This window comes from Zalophus californianus, chromosome 11, assembly GCF_009762305.2.
Source record: "Zalophus californianus isolate mZalCal1 chromosome 11, mZalCal1.pri.v2, whole genome shotgun sequence".
Classification (NCBI taxonomy): Eukaryota; Metazoa; Chordata; class Mammalia; order Carnivora; family Otariidae; genus Zalophus; species Zalophus californianus.
Window position 1 is genome coordinate 65915692 of NC_045605.1, and position 22924 is coordinate 65938615.

The 22924-nt window shown below is 42.5% G+C and overlaps 1 protein-coding gene across 6 annotated transcripts in view; it reads right to left on the reverse strand.

The window, feature by feature from the left end:
- Positions 1–5070: 5070 nt before the first annotated feature.
- Positions 5071–22924, reverse strand: part of IRAG1 (inositol 1,4,5-triphosphate receptor associated 1) — a 121379-nt gene continuing 103525 nt past the window's right edge. For all 6 annotated transcript variants that reach the window (XM_027579654.1, XM_027579653.1, XM_035722895.1 and 3 more), the window contains 3 exons: positions 15065–15184; positions 13572–13706; positions 5071–8468 (listed from right to left, as the gene is read on the reverse strand). In XM_027579654.1, the coding sequence (XP_027435455.1) occupies positions 8225–8468; positions 13572–13706; positions 15065–15184 (499 nt within the window). In that variant the 3' untranslated portion in view covers positions 5071–8224. The remainder of the gene's footprint in view (positions 8469–13571; positions 13707–15064; positions 15185–22924) is intronic.

Consider the following 22924-nt stretch of genomic DNA (forward strand, 5'->3'; position numbering starts at 1 on the left):
CATTAAATCTGTAGATTACTCCAGGTAGTTTGGACATTTAACAATATTTGTTCTCCCAATCCGTGAGCATAGAATGTCTTTTCATTTCTTGTGTTGTCTTCAGTTTCTTTCATCAGTGTGTTATGGTTTTCAAACAGGTCTTTAACCTCCTTGATTATGCTTATTCCTAGGTGTTTTATTATTTTTGATGCAATAGTAAATGGTACTGTTCTCTCTCTGCTGCTTATTAGTGTATAAAAATGCAACAGATTTCTACATATTGATTTTGTACCCTGTGACTTTACTGAATTAACTTATCCATTCTAGTGTTTTTTTGGTGGAGTCTTAGGGTTTTCTATATATAGTATGTCACCTGCAAATAGTGGAAGTTTTACTTTTTCCTTACTGATTTGAATTACTTTTATGTCTTTTTCTTGTTTGATTGCTGTGGCTAGGACTTCCAGTACTATGATGAATAAAAGAGGTCCTTGTCTTGTTCTTGATCCTAGGGGAAAAGCTTTCAGGTTTTCACCATTGAGTATGGTGTTAGCTGTGAGTTTTTCATATATGGCCTTTATTATGTTGAAGTATATTCCCTCTAAATCTACTTTGTTGAGGGTTTTTATCACGAATGGATGTTTACTTTGTCAATTGCTTTTTCTGCATCTATTGAAATGATCATATGGTTTATATCCTTTTTTTTCTTGATGTGGTGTATCACATTGATTCATTTGCAAATATTGAACCACCCTTGCATCCTGGGAATAAATCCTACTTGATTGTGGTGAGTGATTTTGTTAATATATTGTTGGATTTGGTTTACTAATACTTTGTTGAGGATTTTTGCATCTATGTTCATCGGAGATATTGGCCTGTAGTTCTCTTTTTTTGTGGTGTCTTTTTAAAATTTTTTAAAAAGATCTTATTTATTTATTTGACAGAGAGAGACACAGTGGGAGAAGGAACACAAGCAGGGGGAGTGGGAGAGGGAGAAGCAGGCTTCCCGCCGAGCAGGGAGCCCAATGTGGGGCTTGATCCCAGGACCCTGGGATCATGACCCAAGCTGAAGGCAGACGCTTAACAACTGAGCCACCCAGGCACCCCATTTTGTGGTGTCTTTATCTGGTTTTGGTATCAGGGTAATGTTGGCCTCATAGAATGAATTTGGAAGTTTTCCTTCTTCTTCTGTTTTTTGGAATAGTTTGAGAAGAATAAGTGTTAATTTTTCTTTAAATGTTTTGTAGAATTTTCCCATGGAAATTTGGGAAAATCTGGTCCTGGACTTTTTTTGTTGTTGTTGGGAATATTTTGATTACTGATTCAGTATCTTTGCTGGTATTTGATCTGTTCAAATTTTCTACATCTTCCTGATTTAGTTTTGGTAGGTTATATGTTTTCTAGGAATTTATCCATTTCTTCTAGTTTGTCCAATTTATTGGCATATAATTTTTCATAATATTCTTATAATCCTTTGTATGTCTGAGGAGTTGGTTGTTATTTCTCCCCCTTTTTTTTCAAATTTTGATTTAAATTCTACTTAGTTAACATATAGTGTAATACTGGTTTCAGGAGTAGAATTTAGCAATTCATCACTTACATGTAACACCAGTGCTCATCATAACAAGTGCCCTCCTTAATTACCCATCACTCATTTAGCCCATCTCCCACCCACCTCCCTCCACCAACCCTCAGTTTGTTCTCTATCATTAAGAGTCTCTTATGGTTGGACTCTGAAAAACAAACTGAGGGTTCTGGAGGGGAGGGGTGTGGGGGGATGGGTTAGCCTGGTGATGGGTATTAAAGAGGGCACGTTCTCCATGGAGCACTGGGTGTTATACACAAACAATGAATCATGGAACACTACATCAAAGACTAGTGATGTAATGTATGGTGATTAACATAACAATAAAAAATTTAAAGAAAAAAAAGAGTCTCTTATGGTTTGTTTCCCTCTCTCTTTTTTTTTTTTCCTTCCCCAGTGTTCATCTGTTTTGTTTCTTAAATTCCACATATGAGTGAAATCATATTATTTCTCCTCTTTCATTTCTGATTTTGAGTCCTCTCTCTCTCTGAGTCTGGCTACTAATCTATTAATTTTGTTGATCTTCTCAAAGAACAACACCCTTTTACTATCTCAGAATTCTGTAGGTCAGAAGTCTGGGTGGGCTCAGCTGGGTTCTCTGCTGTGGGTCTCACAAAATTAAAATCAATGTGTAGGCAGTGGTGTGCTCTTACCTGGAGGCCCTGGGGAACAATCCACTTTCTTGCTCATTCAGGTTGGTGGCAGAATTCATTTCCTTGAGGCTGTAGGAATGAGGTCCTTGTTTTCTTGCTGGCTGTCAACTGGGGTCTGTTCTCTGCTCCAAAAGGCTGCCTGCTTTTCTTTTCATGGGCTCACTCTATTTTCAAAGCAGCAGTGACACTTTGGGTCCTTCTCACACCTCTAATCTCTCTGACTTCTACCATTAGCTAGAGAAAGCTCTCTGCTTTTTTTTTTTTTAAGATTTTATTTATTCATTTGAGAGAGAGAATGAGAGAGAGAGAGAGCACATGAGAGGGGGGGAGGGTCAGAGGGAGAAACAGACTCCCTGCTGAGCAGGGAGCATGATACGGGACTCGATCCCGGGACTCCAGGATCATGACCTGAGCCGAAGGCAGTCGCTTAACCAACTGAGCCACCCAGGCGCCCGAAAGCTCTCTGCTTTTAAGGGCTGATGTGATTACATTGGGCCCACTGAGATGATTTCCCTATTTTAAGGTCAACTTTACCATATAACATAACAGTAGTAATAGTTCATATGCAAAGGTTTCAGGGATTGGGGTGGGACATCTTGGGGGGTGTATTTTAGAAATTCTTCCTACTATAGTTACTTACCTTTGATTAGATCTTGATTCAGCTTCCTGGGAGAAACTCCCGTGTCCCATGTGTCCACTGATTCTGTAGCCCTTCATTGTATACAATCTTCCTTGGCCACATTTGAAGTAGGATTTAAGGAGTATGCCCTCCTGGGGGGTAACACAGCTTTTGCAATCTGCCTTCTCTTGGTATAAAGCTGAAGATCCCAAAAGTTGTTTTCTAATTTGAACAGTTGAACTTTTTCATCTTGGCTCATGTTTCTTTGTAAATACAATTCCCTCACAAACCTAGATTTCTGACCTTTTTGGTTCCATTTGATTCCGTTCCCAATAACCATACCCCAAATCCTTTCCCAGTCATAATTAGCAAGATGCATTTCTTTGTTTTCTCACTCCATTCCTCTCTCTCTTTCTCTAATTTAATGGTGCCTACACTGAGTTCATGTGAAACCACAGATGGAAGGGCCATATCCTTAATCCGATCTTTGCCATAAGCTGAGTTGATCTGAGTTCAACTGAAAAATTTTATTGGTTCTTTCCCACTGAAAGCTCTTTTTATTCTTACTGTTTGGAGTTTAGAAGCAGTCAGGCTTTCTAAGCCTTCAGTCTGAACCCTCTGTATTTTTTTCCTTCTACTTCCAAATAGCTAATTCTTTCCCATGTGCTTCTTTTTCTTACAATATCTTGCCAAAGGCAGCCAATAAAGCCTCACATGGATTTATTCCAGCCACTTCTCCTAGGGCTATAGGCTGCCCATGGGCTGCCTTTCAAATTATCGTGGGTAATCCTTTGCCAAATATTTTTGTTTTACTCACTACATGAGTCACCATATTTCTAGCTCCTGAAATTAGTTTTCTTGTTTTCTGCTGCTTGACTGCTAAGCCAGTGCCTCATATTTTGAAAACTTGTTATTGAAGCACCACCTTCGTGGTTCAAATCTATGCATTAATCAAAGTAGGCTAACTGCTATAACAAATATTCCTGAATTTCAGTGGCCTGATACACTAAAATTTTATTTCTTGTTCATGTCACAGCTGAATTCTGTGAGTGCCCATTCAAAGGTACAGCTTCCATCTTCTCAGGCCTCAGGTCCTCAACTAAATCCTCTGAATTTGGTAAGAGGGGAAATAAAGACAGTGTGAAATATTGGGCAGGAGAGTCTGTTTTTAGGACATTACTTTCTGAAAGGTCTACATTCCCCTACATCTAGCTGCAAGAGAGATTGAAAAATATACGTATTGCATGGAGCACTGGGTGTTATACACAAATAATGAATCATGGAACACCAAATCAAAAACTAATGATGTACTGTAAGGTGACTAACATAATAAAACATTTTTAGAAAAAGACTGAAAAATACAGTCTAGCTGTGGAAATCATGTTGGTGAAAATTCAGCAGTCTCTAGCACAGCAAAAATATTAATTTTAAGGGACACCTGAGTGGTTCAGTCGGTTAAGCGGCTGCCTTCGGCCCAGGTCATGATCCCAGGGTCCTGGGATCGAGTCCCACATCAGGCTCCTTGCTCAGCAGGGAACCTGCTTCTCTCTCTCTCCCTCTGCTTGTGCTCTCTCTGTCAAATAAATAAAATCTTAAAAAAAATAATTTAAAAAATTAGACAAAAAAAACATACTCTTAAATACAGAGAATAAACTGGTGGTTACTAGAAGGGAGGTGGGTGGGGGCGTGGGTGAAATAGGTAAAGGGGATTAAGAGAACACTCTTTTGATGAGCACTGAGAAATCTATAGAATTGTTGAATCAGGGGCACCTGGGTGGTGCAGTGGGTTGACTATCCTATTCTTGGTTTTGGCTCAGGTTTTGATCTCAAGGTTGTGAGATCAAGCCCCACGTTGGGCTCTGTGCTCAGGTAGGAGTGTGCTTGAGGTTCTCTCTCACTCTCCCTTTGCCCCTCCCACTCATGCTCTTTTCTCTCTCTAAAATAAATGAAATCTTAAAAAAAAAAAAAAGAATTGTTGAATCATATATTGTACACCTGAAAAAAAAAAATTGTAGGCTGAGAAGGTGTAGGAAACTAAGATCAGGAATGAAGAAGAAAGAGAGGAAACAATCCAACCCCTAAGAGGTAGCCCATAGTACAGTGACCCAAGGGCTGGGGACTTTTGGCTTGGTTCTGGGAAGCACTAATATCTAAGGGGATTTAATTCAGAGTTGGGGCAAGATTGTGGCTTAGCTCCATAAAATAAGGAGGCATTTGGCTACTGCCATTGGTTTGGAAATGTGCTTTTATTTTCAAACTCAGGTATGTGACACTCTATAGTTCAATGCTAGCACACCTGTGTGAGGTTTAACAACATTAGGAACTGACAGCCAGTGATACACAAATCCAGTATCTCCCTCTCCATTTACTCTGCCAGGCTGTACGCAGAGAATGATATATATGGATTTTGTGGCAGCCAGAAAGTGAAGGCCCTTTAAGGAGGTGATATCAACAATGACACAAACTACACATCACTGAAACTCAAGATAGGCACCCAGAGTCCTAGGGCTAAGCAGAAATGTCAGACTTCGGAGGCATTTTGAGGGGAACTTTTATTTTAGATCAATATCACTGTTGGAAAGACAGGGCCCATTTCTCTCCATTTCACTGCTGCTTTAGTAACATTCCACCTGCTTCAGATCAAACTTTGCTTTTCATAAAAGAAATGCCGATGAGTACTTTTTTCAGGAATGCCCTTGGAAATGTGGTTACTGTTACAGTTCTTCTTTTCTTCAACCTCTCTTACAGAGTACTTTGGGTGAGGGCCTATGTCTGGAAGTACTCTTGCAGGCTTTTCTATGGAGCAGCTGGAGGTTCAGGAGCTCACTGTAGTTGTTCCCCTGCCTTTGTTTTAATTGGTAACAAAGGTGGGAACCCTGTAGCCAAGGGGACAGTGGGCCAGCTCAACCTTGTCCTTTAAGAGGACTTTGAGACTGGACATTGCCAGTAGAGAGTCCTGCTCCACAGCTACTGTCTCTAGAACTCCATTTGCATCCTGCCTGTGACTCTGAAGGCCTAAAAGATTTTTCAGTGTGTCCAGACCCCTGGTACATCAGGGAAAACCATCCTTCCAGGCCCCCAAAGTCCCTCTGCCTTGATCTGCACCTCTTTACCTTAATGGCACATTCTTGCTCAACCCTGGCTTGGGCTTCACTCACAGTGGTTTTCCAGCCACTGTAAAGGATGCCCCCCACCCCACCTTAAAACAACATGCTGTTTTACAATAGGGCTGATCTAGGTGGGTCTTTCTGAAAGGAGTGGTTGCATCAAGCCCAGTCCTTGAGCTTGGAAATGGTGTTTCCAGTTAGGTCTCATTTCTGCTCTTGCCCAGAGTAGACTGAAAAATAATAGAATAAGTTGAGACTAATAAAGATATTTTTCTTATTGAGATAGTGGCAGTGATGGTACTGGGACTGGGAAGTGTGCAAAATGTCAGCTGTCTCTAGGCTGCTCTCTACCACCTTGAATTCTCACTTGTTCTTTTGACCAGCATTTAATGATACCCTCCCATGTATCAGCCACCATGCTAGGTATTTACCCCAAAGAATGGGTAAGATATTGTTCTTGTCTTTGAGGAAAATAGTAGGGGAGATAGACACACAAAAAGTTATTGTGATATACTGTCACAATTGTCAATAATTAAGATGTTTAAAAAGTGTCAGAAAGTACAGAAGAGGGTGTGACCTATTATGTGGGATATGGTAGGGAGTTGGAGCGAGGTCATCAAAGCTTGTATGGAGGGGATAATTTCTGCACTTGGTTCTGAAGAGTAACCAGTAGAAAAGAGGAGAATGGCAGAAGAAAAACTGGTGAGTAGAGGAATAGAACTATGAGAAAATGACTTAGTCTGGGAACCAGAAATAATCTGGAGTGGTTGAAGGGCTACTTGGGGAAGTGGGACTGAAATGTAAGGCATGCAGTTAGAAGACCACTGGAAAAGGCAATTTTTTGCAGGGGCCAGTCTGTATGGACTTGAGTTCCAGGCCCATAATTTACTAACTGGATGTACTTGGCAAGTTGTGTTTTTGTGCTTCAGTTTCCTTATCTGAAAATGAGGAGATTAGTACCCACCTCATAGGTTTTTCCTTTTTTTTTGAGGATTAAATGAATTAATACCTATATAATACCTAGAACAGTGCTTGGCTCATAGTAAGTTCTATATGAATGTTAGCAACAAAACAACATCAACAACAAAACAAAAACAAGAGCAGAACAACCACAATAAAACCCACAAGAAACCAACACCCCCCAAAACTGATGAGGGATGAATGAAAGCAGTGGCTGTAAAGGTGGAGGGAGAAGTCAAATTGGAGATGAGATGTGCTCCTTCAGTTTTATGCTAAACAATTATGAATGCTCTGAAACATACTTGGGTTGGAAATCCCGTTTAAAGCACTAAGGTGCAACTGCACATTTGCATGTAGGCACACAGGAGCTGAAAGCACACTCTGTCTCCTCCTTCACCTGAGAGGTGGGTTAACTGCTCTCAATAGGAGAGGACAAATAGGGAATAGACTGTGTTGTACAACAGCTTAGAATTAGCACTTGAAATGGAGACCAGCAAGTTCACTGTTGAAACCATGAGTTTTCAGTGTTTTTCAAACATCTTAAATCCATGTGGAGAGCTCATTGAACAGGTGCCTGGTGACTGCCCCACACCTAGTGAAAATTCTGTGGGTTGGCTTTATCCAGAACACACACTGAGAGCACATGTTTGGAAGGTTGTTGGCTTCATGCACATGCATGCTGTGTGTATGTATGTGTTGTGTGTGTATACAGATGCATATATATTAACTCACATCTCCCCATTTCATTCCAAGCACTGGTCTAAATTCAGCCTAAATATTTTTCTGAGAAACCTTTCCTACTTCTGTAAAGAGAAACTCCGGTTCCAAAGGGGAGGAGGGGAGGCTGAAGGAGAGTCTGAGGATGAGATGGAAATGGGATGATAGTCATGTTGTGACTCCAAATTCTAGGTCTGATCATCAGGGTCAGTGTTAGCCTTTGGGAATAATTAATTCTTCTTGATTTCTGACTACAGAGAGGAAAAAAGGGAAGGGAGAGTGAGCTTCTTACTATCTCCTGCAGTGAAAGTGTTTTATTTTCCCCAGCCATCTGAGCTTGGGGCAGATGACTTTCCCTTCTATTAGCGTTCCTTCATAAAGGTGACTTCATCCACCAGATGCTTTACAAGGGCAGTTTTGTTGATCCTCCAAGAACATCAGTTTCTGTGTATGCATAGCTCCCACATGGGTGCTGAGTGTGAAAGAACCCTGCTCATTTCCTAATGGGCTAGCGGTACCATGCCCACACCCGGCCTCAAACACTATGCTTGGGGAAAGGGCAGTCAGCTGCGTGCTGGAGCAGGGTACTGACTGGGTGTCAGGTTTCCTACTGCTCTGCAGGTTGCTCATGCTGGAGTCCTGAGCTCCACCACGAGTCCCTCTGGGCTGATGAGCAAGTGGATCTCCCAAGGGGCCCATCAGCCTGCTCCACACAAGAGTTATAGGAACTGTAGAGCCCCAGCACAACAGTCAAGACCAGCATCACTGTGGCCATCATCCAGATGACTTGCCAGTGCTGACACAGTTTGGGATACATGACTTGTAAGAAATGAACCAATTCTTCAAGTTTGCTGTCAAATGAAAAAATAGGAGAAGGGTTTAGTATATTAGGCACATTAAAATTTTTCCCCAGGTGATTTTAATGCCACCAGTCCATAACCTTGATGTTGGGAGCTACTGGGCCAGAACACTCCTCTTACTCGTTTGATCATTCATTCATTCATACATGCCCTCATCTATTCATGAGATGTTCATTGATATCTGAACTCTCTCAGTCCCCAGGACAGAAGGTTGCCTGACCCATACTCCCATGCATGTAGATGGGACCAGCATCTTTTCTGCACTTAGTGGTATTTAGTGATCAGTTTCAAGTAATCTGTCCCCTGCCTTCAAGTTCTGATGCATACTTTATTGTCCTCAGTTCCACATCTGACTGTGTTCAGAGTAGAAGAACTGTCCTAAACCCCCAGAAAACTCTCCATGTTCAATGCTAAATGACAAGGAACCAGATCAACCTCAAGAGCTCACTTCAAACCATCCCAGGGGCAACCAGAGGACTAGTAGCCTCCAGCAACCTCCCAGTGGCTTAGTCCAGATGTTTTCTCAACCCCAGTAATCTTCACTCCCTAATTTTCCTTCTTCCTTTTTCTCCCTTCTTCACTCTCCCTTTTCTCTCTTTCTTCCTTCCCTTTCATCTCCCTCCCCCGCCCCCATTTTTTGGCTGCTTCACTCCCTTTTTCCCTTTTCGTCTCTTCTCAACTGCCTTTCAACTTTCCCTCTCTCTTTGGGGCCTAGTGAAACAACATTTGGTCATATGGCCTGCTTTGCAGAATCCATTCTTCAAGCTCTCTAGTGAAATCCTGGACATTTTCACTAGGCTAGAGTTTTTTCCTATTTTTTTAAATTTTATTATGTTAATCACCATACATTATATCATTAGTTTTTGATGTAGTGTTCCATGATTCATTGTTTGCGTATAACACCCAGTGCTCCATTCGGTACGTGCCCTCTTTAATATCCATCACCAGGCTAACCGATCCCCCCACCCTCTTCCCCTCTAGAACCCTCAGTTTGTTTCTCAGAGTCCATAGTCTCTCATGGTTCGTCTCCCCCTCCGATTCCCGCCCCCTTCATTTTTCCCTTCCTGCAAGATAGGGAGATAGGAAGATACTTCTTTTTCTTCTTCTTCTTCTTCTTTTTTTTTTTTTTTTTAACATATCTTGCATTATTTGTTTCAGAGGTACAGGTCTGTGATTCAACAGTCTTACACAATTCACAGTGCTCACCATAGCATATACCCTCCCCAGTGTCTCTCACCCAGCCACCACATCCCTCCCGCCCCCCATCCCTCCCGCAACCCTCAGTTTGTTTCCTGAGATTATTCCAATCCCTCATCTATTTTTAAAAATGGAGGAGGTGAGGAAAATGACAGGAGGGCTTTCTGAAGATCTGGAGGCACACATAGACACTGCAATATGCAGGCCATTTGCTGAGAAATAGACAGCTCTAATTTAGTCAGTAGAAAAAAGATGCCTTATGACTGATGGAAAGACTCAACAATACCTTCCTTGGAAAAGGACCAGAGGCTCAGAGTGCCTGCCTCAGATGCTAAGGTACCAATTGGTTTTTCTTCCACATGGGACCCATTTGATGATTGTTTCAGGAACAGTTAGGCAAAGCAAAACAGTGAGCACTTAGCTGAGGTGGAAATCTGGTTATTTTCACAACTGTTGGGGAGGGACAGCTTGGAAATGGAAGCTTATTTTCTTTCAGCCCTGTTTAGATTCTTTAGTTTCTACTTAGATATAATTGGATGCTAAAATGCAGTCTTTCTTTGGGGCTGTATTTCCGTGCTTCAGAACAAGCTGCTAGAGTGGGGAAAATCCCACTGTCACCCCACTCTGAAGTGGGACTGCAGAGGAGGAGGTCAAGATCTGGCTTTGTGAACCTTAGCTGGTCCCCCATTTCTAGCCTATGAAAGAGTTAGAAATAGAATTAGATTAGAAATAGAATCTCTGGGGAAATCAATTTTTGATTTTTGATCTCCCATAGGGAGGGGTGAGGTGGCTTCCTTTTCACCTGGGCCTAGGGAAGAGGGGCTTCAGAGATGCTGTTTGGAGAGCTCGATATGTTGAGGTTTAGGGGACACAGTGGACTGGTGCGTGCCTCACACATGAGCAGTTGGAAGAGCAAGAATTTTGCTGACGTGCTTGATGGCATCAGAGTGGTGGGCCATGATAGGGAAAGCTGTCCTTCTACCAATAGTGAGCCAAAGGTACACATTTTACCTCAACTGATTGTAGTCAGGAGAAGGAGAGCTGACATGGGGCATCACAGATCCTGCCCAGAAATGCTACTTAGAAGCTGAACAGGGAAGGTATACTTCCAGCTGCCCAGGGACTGAGAGGGATTTTAAGTGGCTAGCTAGAAGACTTGCATTTGATCTCATAAAGGGACCAGCAGCTGAGAGGACCTCAGCCATGGTGTGAATGTGTGTGTATGCTGGGAGATGGGAGGAGTGGTTTTCTCTAGAGGTCCCATAAAGCAACACACTAACCAAAGTCAGCAAGTCAGCTTTAAACCCCTGCCAAGCCCTGGAGCCTACTCACAATCTATTCAAGTAATACCTTCCCAATCCCTTCATCTCAGTTCCCTTTCCTAGCATTGATCCTAGAGAGGTCAGATGCTGCACTGGCAAAACTGGAAGAGAGGGTAGAAGTGCAAGTGGGATAGAGAGAAAGAAACCACACTCCCCCTGCCTACTACAGCCTTCTTTCCTGAAGCAGACAAACTGCAGGAAAAAAGAAGGTTGATCTTTGTAAGTTCAGGCTTTTGACTATTTTGGGGAACTGGGCATTTTAATTAATGAAATGAGATTATTCTTGGGACTTAAACTTGACCAGAGGACTTCTGCTTTCTGAGAGTTACTGGAAAAGTAAAGGAATCTGCCTAATATTGTCTAAACTCCATAGAGCCGATTTAAACAGGCAAATGCCAAAATTTAACGGGGAAAATCATGTCTGAGTGCCGGTGCCTGCAGGGAACTGTGTGTCTACAGAACTTAGGAATGAGTGAGGGGATTGCCTCGCATTAAAGACAACAGGCTCTTAGGACCAGTCTGGCTTTGGTGACAGGGGAAGGGACCCTGTAACTGTGAGCGGGCAGTTCATATGTTAGCAGTGTCAGTTGTTACGGAGAAGATGATGCCTCAGTACTGGGCCTGAAAAGGGGAAGCTACAGCCCTGTAATAAAGGACGAGGACCCTTCTATGTGTTGATGTCTGGTATTCATCACCTGAGGTACAGGCGTGTTCTCAAGATCAAAAAGTAAATCCGAGAGGAAGCAAAGGTTAGGAGAGAGAACGAGGCCTCTCAGGATCAGTAGGACCAAGAGGATGCTTTGGGTGGTGGATGTGAAAGGCAGCCATTGCTACGTGCTGCGGACCAGGAGCTGGACAGAGAGCCTTACTTTCCCTGGTAGTTTCACAAAATGGGAGGGAGCTGTGATTAGCAGCTCAGATTTGAGATCAAGTTAGCTAGATAAGGATTCCAGTCTTGTGCTTTGTAAACTAGACTGTTTATATTCCATGTACTCTGTTTAGTTCTCTTTTGTTCTTTCTGAGTACGTGGAAGTGTTAGAAGCTCTAGCTTGTCTTGGCTATATGCAAAGAAGCCGAAGAAAGGGCTGTTGTCCAGGTCTGGGCTTGACTGCATTAAAGGGGGGGAAGATAGTTAGTGACCTCTAAAATATAAGAGCAAAGGACCCCCAAGAAGGAGAGAAGATGTAAGGAGAATAGGATCCAGCTGCTTGGAGTAGGGACTGTACTTTCATTGTTAAAACTTGGGGATTCTTGGGCGCCTGGGTGGCTCAGTTGGTTAAGCGACTGCCTTCAGCTCAGGTCATGGTCCTGGAGTCCCAGGATCGAGTCCCGCATCGGGCTCCCTGCTCGGCGGGGAGTCTGCTTCTCCCTCAGACCCTCCTCCCTCTCATGTGCTCTCTGGCTCTCATTCTCTCTCTCGCAAATAAATAAAACAAACAAACAAACAAAAAAACTTGGGGATTTTCATTAGGGGAGGTGGTACATCCTAGCATAGGTTTGCTTTCAACAGTGAAGCATTTTCTCCAGCTTTCCTAGACCGCTCTTCCCTTGAACAGTAGGGTTGATCCAGGTAGGCTGAGACCTCTCACTCTGGCTGAATCTTTCTCCAACTGGGCTCTATTGGCTGTTCCTATGTGCTTTGAAGCATATCCATCTCACGTCTAATCTTCATTTTATTACCTTATTCACTGCATGCGTGTGATTTTGAGTCTGCAGGCAATGAGGCACAGACACATACCCTGTTTCAAGTTTAGCAGCTGATTAGACAATCATTTTGGCTGGAGCCACACTGGACTCCAAGATAGCCTAGGGTTCTAAAAACAAAGACTTTGGTGAAGTGTTCCAAGTTTTCTATAACCACATTTTTAAAAATCAAAATTGAAAACTAATAGTGACATAAGACAGAATGTATGGAATTGGGGCTATGGTTAAAATTCAAGACACTGATGAGGGCACAGGTATGACAAAATGCAGGATCTATACTATCTTTATCTACATGTTATATATTTTCCCCTATTTAGGGAAAAATACACTTGAAATATAGAGTACATTAAAAAAGAAAGGCCCAACTTTTTCTAATCCAAGTAAAAATCCAAGCTTATCTGGTCAGCATGGAACCTGTTGGAGACTCGCCTTTGCCAATGAGTTGAGTTTTCCCCTACCCCCATGTGTTCTCTTTGCCCCTGTTCTTGTAAGAAACCCACACTAGGGCTTCAGGCCAGCTCCCTTGACCTTGGTTCTTGGCTCCTGGGGATAGTTGGGAAATGAGCTAACTGTGGCTGGGCTAGCGGGGGACTCCAGTCAGGGTCTTTGTAGTTTCTCAGCTCCCACGAGCTCTTGATTGCTGTTGGCCTCACTCTTGACCACCTCTGACCTCCTGGATCTTGCAAACATCTCCTTGTTAACTATTTTGGCTCCTTCCTCTGACTCCTCCCTCAACATGAGTGCCCTCCTTGGTTTCTGTTAACTGTTCACTTGGGCCCCAGACGCACTGCTGCCCTGGAGTGGGCACCTTTAGGGATATTGTGCAATTAAATGAATTGTGACCCATTTCAGCAATGGCAAGGGCTCCAACCTGCTTCTTTGGTCCTTTTCCTCTTCCTCAGTTTCTTCTGCCTCTTCCGCTTCTTCAGGGCATTCACCCTTCTGTTCTTCTTCCTCCTCCTTCAGGTCTTGAAGCTCTTGGGTCTTCTTTAGACCTTCCTGGTATCTGCAGGGCAAAAAGAAACAACTGAGTCTGGAAAGGCCAGGCACAGAGCATCCTTTCCTGAGTTCCTAGAGGTGGGGACTTGAACACCTCCAATAATTAAACACTTCCTGTGGTTCTACACAACAGGAAAAAGCTGGGAAGCTCTACTGAATCCCAAGGTGGCTCATGTCAGTACAATTTCCCCTCACTCCTCAGTCATCCTTCCTGTTTATATGTGAATGTGTGGCAAAACTGACAGGGAAAAAGTGTGGGTGCAGAATCCTGACTGGGTTCTTATCCTACAAAATGTTCAGTGGAGAGAACAGTATATCTGCTTTCTGTGTAACCTGGGTACTTCAGCTTTTCACCTATAAAATGGAAAGTGTGGCCCCTATTTTACAGGGTGTGGGAATGTTCTGAGGAAGGGCCAGGCATATAGCTTGACCTAGGAAGGGTGATACCCATCACATTGGCTTGTTGGGAAGTTTTATGGAAGTGGCAGGCACATACTAGGCCTATAAAGGTACTCAGTAAATGTTTACAAAGCCAATCGAGGTGTTTACTCCCATGCATGCTTAGTATCAAAGATAGTTGTGGGTGAAAAGATAGGCTTCCCAAGAGATACCCTTCTGATGCCCTTCTCCCAGGATCAGTACTCTTTTTGCTTATCCTATAGCTGAATGTTTAAGACAAGCACAGTTTGGCTAGGGCAACCCCACTGCAGTATATATGGCTGCCACACAGAAGCTCACAGGTTCTATAATGATGGGAAGCTGTGTCTTCTTCAGGAGCTATGGAGAAAGAAGAAGCTCAGGATGCTACGCCTGGTCAGAAATACTTCTCTACCTGGCTGGGCTTGGGCCCTGCTTAGTACTCTGTCCCCTTAGTGGCTGACAATGGGCCAAAGGTGTTATTGAAGCTCAATCAGAAAAGGGGACAGTTGGAAGTTGAGGGGACTCCAGTTTACAGAAAGAAGGGATGGCAGTTGGCAGTTCTAGGAAGTAGGGTTACAGCTTCTCCTGCGCATTGTTGAGAGCAACATCACTCCTCTGAGCATGTGTCAGGAAGCCTCAGGCACCACCAAGAGGAACCCACCCAGGGGCCTTATTGCCAGACCATTCTGGGCAGTGGCATTCTGGTGGCTTTCTGCCTAAAAAGAGGGCAGTCTAATTATTGCCTAACCACACCCTCTCACCCTGCTTCCTCTTGTCCTTCCTGTGGAACAGTACTGTCCTTTCTTATGTAGTTCTTTATTAAGGTGAGGAGGTCCTAGGGCCACTGGTTGCTTCCTTAAATCCTCTAAGAAACAGGAAAGGCCCGTGGGAAGGTATCTTCTGAGACCTACCAGGTGACCTCAGGGTGGACGAAGTCTGACTCACCCCTTCTTGTATGCTTCCTCCTCCATCCTGGCCTTGGTCTCCTGGCTAATCTCCTCCAGGCAACTCAAAGTCGGCATGGGAGCAGAGGCTTCACAATCCGGGTCCCCATTTGTCTTTCCACTAGTGAGAAGAGGGAAGTACAGGGTGTCCTTTTAGCCACATTGGGTGTCTGAAAACCAAACCATGTCTTTGGCCTGATTCCTTTTCGGAAGTGAGGAAACTCATTCTAGGCTGAGTTCATTTCAATCCTTCTACCCTGAGACAAGATTTTATAAAGGCCGTAGTCCAAGAATCCTTCCTAGACCTCCAAACATAAAATAATGTGCTAGCTCCCTTTTTCTTCATGCACTCAAATCCACCTTTACTCTTATTCCACAAGACGCTATAAGTGGACAGACAACTGTTGGGAGCTCTATAGCACTAAGATGAGGAAGATGGAGGTGGGTCAAATGTTCAGTCAGTCATTCCATTCCTGTAGTCCATCTTTTGCTTCATTTATTTAAGTATATACTGAGTACTGACTAAGTCACAAGTACCTTGTAATATACTGGGGATACATTAGATGATAAAAGAAATAGTCTTTGCCAACATGGAGCTTAGCAGGAAAGAATGCCCAAAAAAGGAAAGAAAAAGATATGTAGTTAATTACAAATTGTGATAACTTTTATGAAAGAGAAAAACTCTGTGCACTGCAGAAAGTAACAAGGGGAGAATCTACTTCGATTGAGTGGTTAGAAAAGATCTCTCTGAGGTGGTTTAACTGGAGCAAAGACCTGAAAGATGAAAAGTCAGCCATATCTATAGCAGAGGGAAGATCATCCTAGGGGGAGAATGCCGATGTGGAAGACCCTGAGACACAAAAGATGCAGAGATATTTGAGGAACTGAAAAGAGGCAATGAAGCAGTAGTTAACTTTTGGACAAGATAAATTTTCAATGCCAGTGAAATATCCAGATGGAGATGTCAAGTAGGTAGTTCGCTATACCAAATTGAGTTGGAGAAGAGCTCTAGAGGCTGGAGATAAGATTTGGCATCATCAGAATATATATGACATTTAAAGCCAAGGGGATGGATAAGATTGTCTAGGGAGACAGTATGAGGAAATATGAGAAGAGGACCCAGGACCAAGCCGTGGGCATCTCTGCCTTTAGCTCAGGTAGAGAAGAAACTACAGAGGAGTAGCAACCAGAGAGGTAGGAGGAAAACCAGGAGAATATAGAGTCCTGGGAGCCAAGAGAGGAGAGCATGTCAAGGAGGAGTTGATTGTGTCACAGGTTCACTTCTGAGAGTCCAAGTCAGATGAGTATAGAAATCTGCAGATTATTAGATTTGATAATATGGAGGTCAAGAGGAGCTTTGGTGAAATGGTGGGAGCCAAAGACAGATTAGAATGGGCTTAGTAAAGAATGAGAGGCAAGAAAGAGGAAGACCTAGACACAGTAATCTGACTAAAAAGGGAAGTAGAAGAGTATGTTGTGGGATATATAGCTGAAGAAGTGGGTCAAGGAATGAAAGCACATTTGAATGTGGATAGAAGTGATCCCAAGAGGGGATGAGAGAAAGTGGATGACCAAAGGAAAAAATTCTTTGAAAAGAGAAGTAGAGACAGACCTTAGAAAGGTGGAAAAACTTCTCAGTTATAACAAAGGGAAGAAGGTGATGAAGATGGTGGGTTGGGGATCTGGTGAAAGAAGATGAGAGGGCTCCTATCTAATAGCTTAAATTTTCTCTATAAAATGGAAGACAAGGTCATATGCCAAGAGTGAGAGGTAGATAGGCCTAGGAAGGTTTGAGAAGAGAGGAGAAGGTGTGAACGAGTCATGTGAGAAGGGGGAAAACAAATATGCTAGAAAATCATAGGAGGATGGCTAGGCAGTGCTGGGAGTCCATTTGAAGTATGGAAGTGTGAGTTTAAAGGAAGTATCCTGATGGTCATGCCTTCCCTATAAATCCTGCAGCCCACCTAAGGTGTCTGGGACTCCCATTGGGAGTCATGCCATGGGAGGAGCCCTCGAACAAGGCAAAACAGTGAGCAAAGCTTTTCAGCCAGGACTCTGAAGGACTGCAGCTGCTACCCTCCCCAACCTCGCAGGCTATACCAGTGAGCCTTATATTTTTTTATTCTTGGCTTCAGCTTCCCATCCCTTAGTTTTCCTCAGACCTTGTAAAATTTACATTTTATCAGGCTGGAAACCAAAACCCATTGTGAACAAGAAAGATAACACTCTAAAAATATCAGCTATTCATAACATTTCTCCTTTTGCAAATTATATTATCCACTCCCTTCCATGTGACCTTTGCCTAATGTGCAGTTTCCTATTTGTCCAAATGATTGGAACAGAGCAGAAAAACATAGCTACAGGCCAAGGGCAGGGAAAGCAATTCTTTTATGAATATATTTATATATTAGAAATGAAATATTGGTATCAGCCTTTTAATTTCTTTTATCTATAGCTGAATAACCTAAGAGGTTAGTGACAAATATGTATGAAGGAGGACAGTGGAGTGTAGAGGAAAAGAACCTGCCTGAGGCAAACATGGGTTCAAATTCCAGCTGCAATACGTGCAAATTCTTAACACTTCCTGAACTTTAGATCCTCAACTGTAAAATGAGGGTAATAATATGTACCTGATGATGGTAGTGTAGGAATTAATGAAGAAATGTAAGTAAACTTTTTGGAATATAGTACTCAACAAATGATGTTTATCCTCCTCCTCCTCATCACTATTACTTATGTAATAAATTTATTGGTAAATTTGGGGAGCAGTCTGAGGTTCTTCCAAACCTGATCCATAAAAAAAATCCAAGCTGATAAATTACCAGGTGATTATTTATATCTTTAAAGGAGAACTTGATTTATATTACTGTGACACTTCAGAATCAGAGGAACCCAAACTTCCACTATCCTCGGGTCACTGCTCTCTAGAGACTAAAACTTTTCTCTGGTACAGCCAGGAAGCCCATTTCAGTGACCCCTTAACATAAGGATCTTCTGTCCAGGGCCCAACTGTCCCAGGTTATATTGATCACCTTGTCTAACTCACTCACCTCTGGGGCTTCAGTTCTTAACATGCTTTTACATACATTGCCTCACTTGATCCTCCCAATGATAAGAAGAGCTAACATTTATCTTATGTATCAGGCTCTGTGGTAAGATTTCACTTAAGACTCATGGATGACCCATAAGATAGGTAATACTATTGTGCTCAGGTTAGCAGGTGAGGAAACCAAGGCTCAGGGCTGTTAAATAACAGCCCAAGATTACACAACCAGTGTGTGGTAGAGTTTGGATTTGACCCTGGGTAATCTGACACCTGCCCATGCTCTTGACTGCACTAATTGCCACCCATGCAGGATATTATCCCATCTGTGAGATGAAAAACCCAAGCTCAGGTTGATTAAGTGACTTGCCTAAGTTCACATTATTGGTACTTAGTCGGCCTGGCTGGGACTCTCACCTTGGTCTTCCAAATTCATGTCAAGATGCATTTTTCACACCTCCCTGAGCCCTCCCTTTCAGTAGGAGTTTTCCTGGGGCTCTGAGTGGTGTGTGGGGTTCCAGGGTATCTGCTGAGTGAAGCCATTCTTGCTGTTAGGCTGGACCATGGCTTATGATGCTTTTTTTAAAGGGTGCTTGTTTAGAATGTGAGATGGGCTGGGACAGCCTTTGGTTTAATATTGAAAGTAGGGTCGGGAAGTAGGGGAAACACACAATATGTAAAATGTTTGCTGTTATCTCCTGATCCCTAGACTGAGCTAATAGTTCCTTATATATCTTCTCTAACTACCTGGAAGTTTCTTGCTGTGTATCTTTAAAACTCAGCTCAAATACCTTCTCCTCTGTAGAATCTTTCCCAGTGTTTTCCCCTCTCCTACATCTTCTGGTTAAAGTTGATCTCTCCTTCCCTCATGTCCTCATTGTGCCTCTGTTACAGCATAACTCAGAGAGAGGAGATTTTTATGTTTTATATACCTATCCATTCCTCCATATGACTGTGATCACAGAGAGAGAGACTGTGCTTGAGTTATAATTTTGCTTAGCATACAGTAAGTTCCTTTAAGTGTTTGTTGAGTTACACTGACTTCACTGTGGCTTATCCAGTCTGCCTATTAATCTTGTAAAATGGGCAGGTCCTTTCTGTAAATGGCTATTTCCTGAGAACCCAGTGTTTGGGTTGAGCTGAAGGAATCTCTATTCATGGCTGTAAACGTGGAGCTGAGCACGGCCTGTGCCCACCCTAGAGATTTCTGGGCCAAACACAGATGGATCTTGGCATCTATTCCCAGCCTGAAATCTTGCGTGCTTTCTTTCTGGGATGATTCATTAAAATTAGGTTCATTGTTTTCCCATGTCCACCGGGTCAAAATTGTTTGTCATTGTGCTTAGTTCTCAGTAATGTGAGGGGTCCTTCAGTCAAAATGTATTGTTTAACTGGGAGTTATGTTAGAGTCTTTTTTTTTTTTTCCCATGTGGTAAACAATATTTGAAAGTGACTGCAATTCTTTCCAGTGAGCAGATCTTACCTTTTTGGGTTCAGTGATGTCTTGATCACCTCAGACAAGCCCAGCCCAGGGGAACTGAGCTAGAAGACCTTCCTTACTCCTGTTACTCAGTCTAAGATTCCTGGGGTACACTACTAGTTGATGGAGGGCTAATTCATTTCAGAATACTATCAGCAAAGGGGAGTTCACTATACATATTTGATGTCATACAAAACCTTTAGGCAATTTACCCTGGCTGCTTCCAAAATGTAGAAAAATGGTTATTTTAGAGATTATAATGAAAATTTCTCTGTGATACATCATTATAATTGCCCCTTTTGTGAAACTAATGCTGTGCATCATTCACATCCATGGCTTTGCTAATCCCTCAGTGAACTGCTCTGTGTACACCCTCTGCTCCCATCCCACGCTGTACTTCATGCCCAGCCAGTCATTCAAAATAGCTCGCAAGACTTCATGGGTGCCTGGGTGGCTCAGTTGGTTAAGCATCTACCTTCAGCTCAGGTCATGATCCCAGGGTCCTGGGATCGAGTCCCACATTGGGCTCCCTGCTCCACACAGAGCCTGCTTCTCCCTGTGCCTCTGCCTCTCTCTGTCTCTCATGAATAAATAAATAAAATCTTAAAAAAAAGAAGACTTCTTAAAAAAATAGCCCTTAAATGCATCCTCTTGTCTCCAGTCATACTGCACTTCTTTTCATTCTTCTAGTTGGAGTGTCTATTAAGAGGTTAGGAGCATGAGTTCTGTTATCTACTACCGTGTAACCTCAGGCAAGTGATTTCTCTGAGTTTATTTCCACATCTATAAAAGAGGGATATTAGTAGTTAATATTAATAGTTAATATTGATATTAATACCTACCTCATGGGTGTATTGTAAGGATTAAATGAGATTAATGTAAAGCAATTAGAACAGGACTTGGCATAAAGTAAGCATGCTGTAAATAGTAATTATCACCATCATCTTTCTTTTTTTTTTTTTCAATTTATTTGACAGAGAGAGAGACACAGTGAGAGAGGGAACACAAGCAGGGGGACTGGGAGAGAGAGAAGCAGGCTTCCCGCTGAGCAAGGAGCCCGATGTGGGGCTTGATCCCAGGACCCTGGGATCATGACCTGAGCCAAAGGCAAACACTTAATGACTGAGCCACCCAGGTGCCCCATCACCATCATCTTATTATTTCTTAACTACTCCATACTTTCTCACTTCAGAGCCTGGAATGTTGTTAACCTCCAGTTCACTATGTAAAACTTTCAGGTTTCACTTTATTTTTATTTATTTTTAAAGATTGTATTTATTTATTTGTCAGAGAGAGAGACAGAGAGCACAAGCAGGGGGAACGGCAGGCAGAGGGAGAAGCAGGCTTCCCACTGAGCAGGGAGCCCAATGCAGGATTCGATCCCAAGACCCTGGTATCATGACCTGAGCTGAAGGCAGATGCTTAACCGACTGAGCCACCCAGGTGTCCCTCAGGTTTCACTTTAAAAGTAAATTCCTAGAGGAAATATTTTCTGAGGCACCCCTCCCCCACCTATACCAAATCTGGGTTAAGGTGCTCATTTTCTTGTCTACTGTTGCCTTAGCAACCTGTACTTCCTTATGATATCATCCATCACATTGTATTATAATAGGCTGTTTCCCATCTGCTTTTTCCATCAGACTGTGAACTCCTGAGTATATTCTAGATACCTAGACCTTGGTGATTAATTGTCAAAAGAATGAATGAATAAGTCTATAAATAGTTTTCCTATTTATGGAACTCATCATGAGCTTTATTCTGTTTTAATCTTTAAGATTAACTTTAAATATTACTCTGTGTATTTTCCTCTAATTCTGCATATCCCTAGATCTTCCCTGAGTGAAGAACAACTTACTATGAAGTGACCTACAATAGCAACACCCAGAATTCTCTCAAATCACATTGGGCAGTGCAATCAGCTCTCAGGTATTTGCTTGAGAACTAGCTACAGGTAATTTGATCTTCTTATCAACTTTCACATGCTTAGCCAATTCCCTTCCTGCCTGGTCACTGTATACTTAGGGAAATGTGAAATCACTTTAAATCAAGCTAAATATAACAATCTAGAAAGCAATGTATATTAACTTATAATGCATTTTTTCCTCTTTAACAATATGGAGAAGGTAGCTAGAATTGACTGTACTTGTGTTGAAACAGAAGATAGGAATTTATTTTAATTCACAGATTGTCTCATTGTTAGCCTCTTGGCAATCTATTAATATTTCCAGTTTCATGAATTCAGATGGAAATCACTTAGCACCTTTCATAAATCCAGGAGGGGGAAGCTACTGTTAGTGTTAGAATCCCTCCTCTTTTGAATATGTCCTCCCCTTTTTGCAGCCATCTTTATAGGCTGGGTATATTCCCAATAGGCAAGTCAGCCACGGCATGGGTAAAAATCATGGTAGTCTCTCTGGGTAGAAAAGAGTGAGCTGCAGATACCTTCCTTGAGCTTATTGCTTAACTTGTCTCAATCCTCACTCTGTCCCTGTCTCTCCTGGTTCTAAACTCTTGGAATGGTGATGCCACTATTGATCCTCATTCATTGTTGCTTCTGATTTGGGGTCAATGCTTGCTGCTCTTAACTTTGTATCTCACTTTCTCTTACCAAGGATAGCTCAGGTTCTTGATGATCTCCACTGCCTCAGATGGAAGCTGTCAGCTGGCATGATCAATAGTTCTACAGAGTCCAGGCCCTGCTCCATCGTGATTAGAGTCTTTTTCAAAGAGTGAGGACATAGATCTTTGTCCCTGATTGGTTCTATAGGCCAGGAATAGAGAATGGGGCCTTGTTGGGGGCCCTTTTGGAGAAGAGGTTCGTGCACCCAAAGGCAGGATTGGAAGGGAGAATTTTAGTGTCTTCTCACTCAGGGCATCAAGTAACCATTTCTGGAGAGATTCAGAGATCGTGGAGTAAATATTATGACTCTAGGGACTTGATATGTCTTTGTAACCTTGGTTATTTCCACATCATTGTTAGTTCTTCACCCCTTTACAATTTCTTTGTAATGATCTAGAAAATAAGGAAACAAAGATTGAAACAAAAATGCCCTACACAACATGAAGGACCTGTATGCTTACAGAAGGTGAGGTGTCAAAGTAAGGAATTCCTGGACAAACTTCAAGACTAAAGTAGGTGAGTCATTGAGTGATAGGTTAGTGGTTACACATACTGAGAGGTGAGTAAAACAGGCTGAGTCTGGGGGGTGGGGAGCTTGGGAGCTTGTCTGTACTGAAAAGGGACCCAACATAGACTTTCCTAGTCAGGTCAAGCAAAACTATTCTAACAGCAATGAAAAATGAAGGACTAAAGCTGTCTTAAGGCAAAGAAGAAGGAA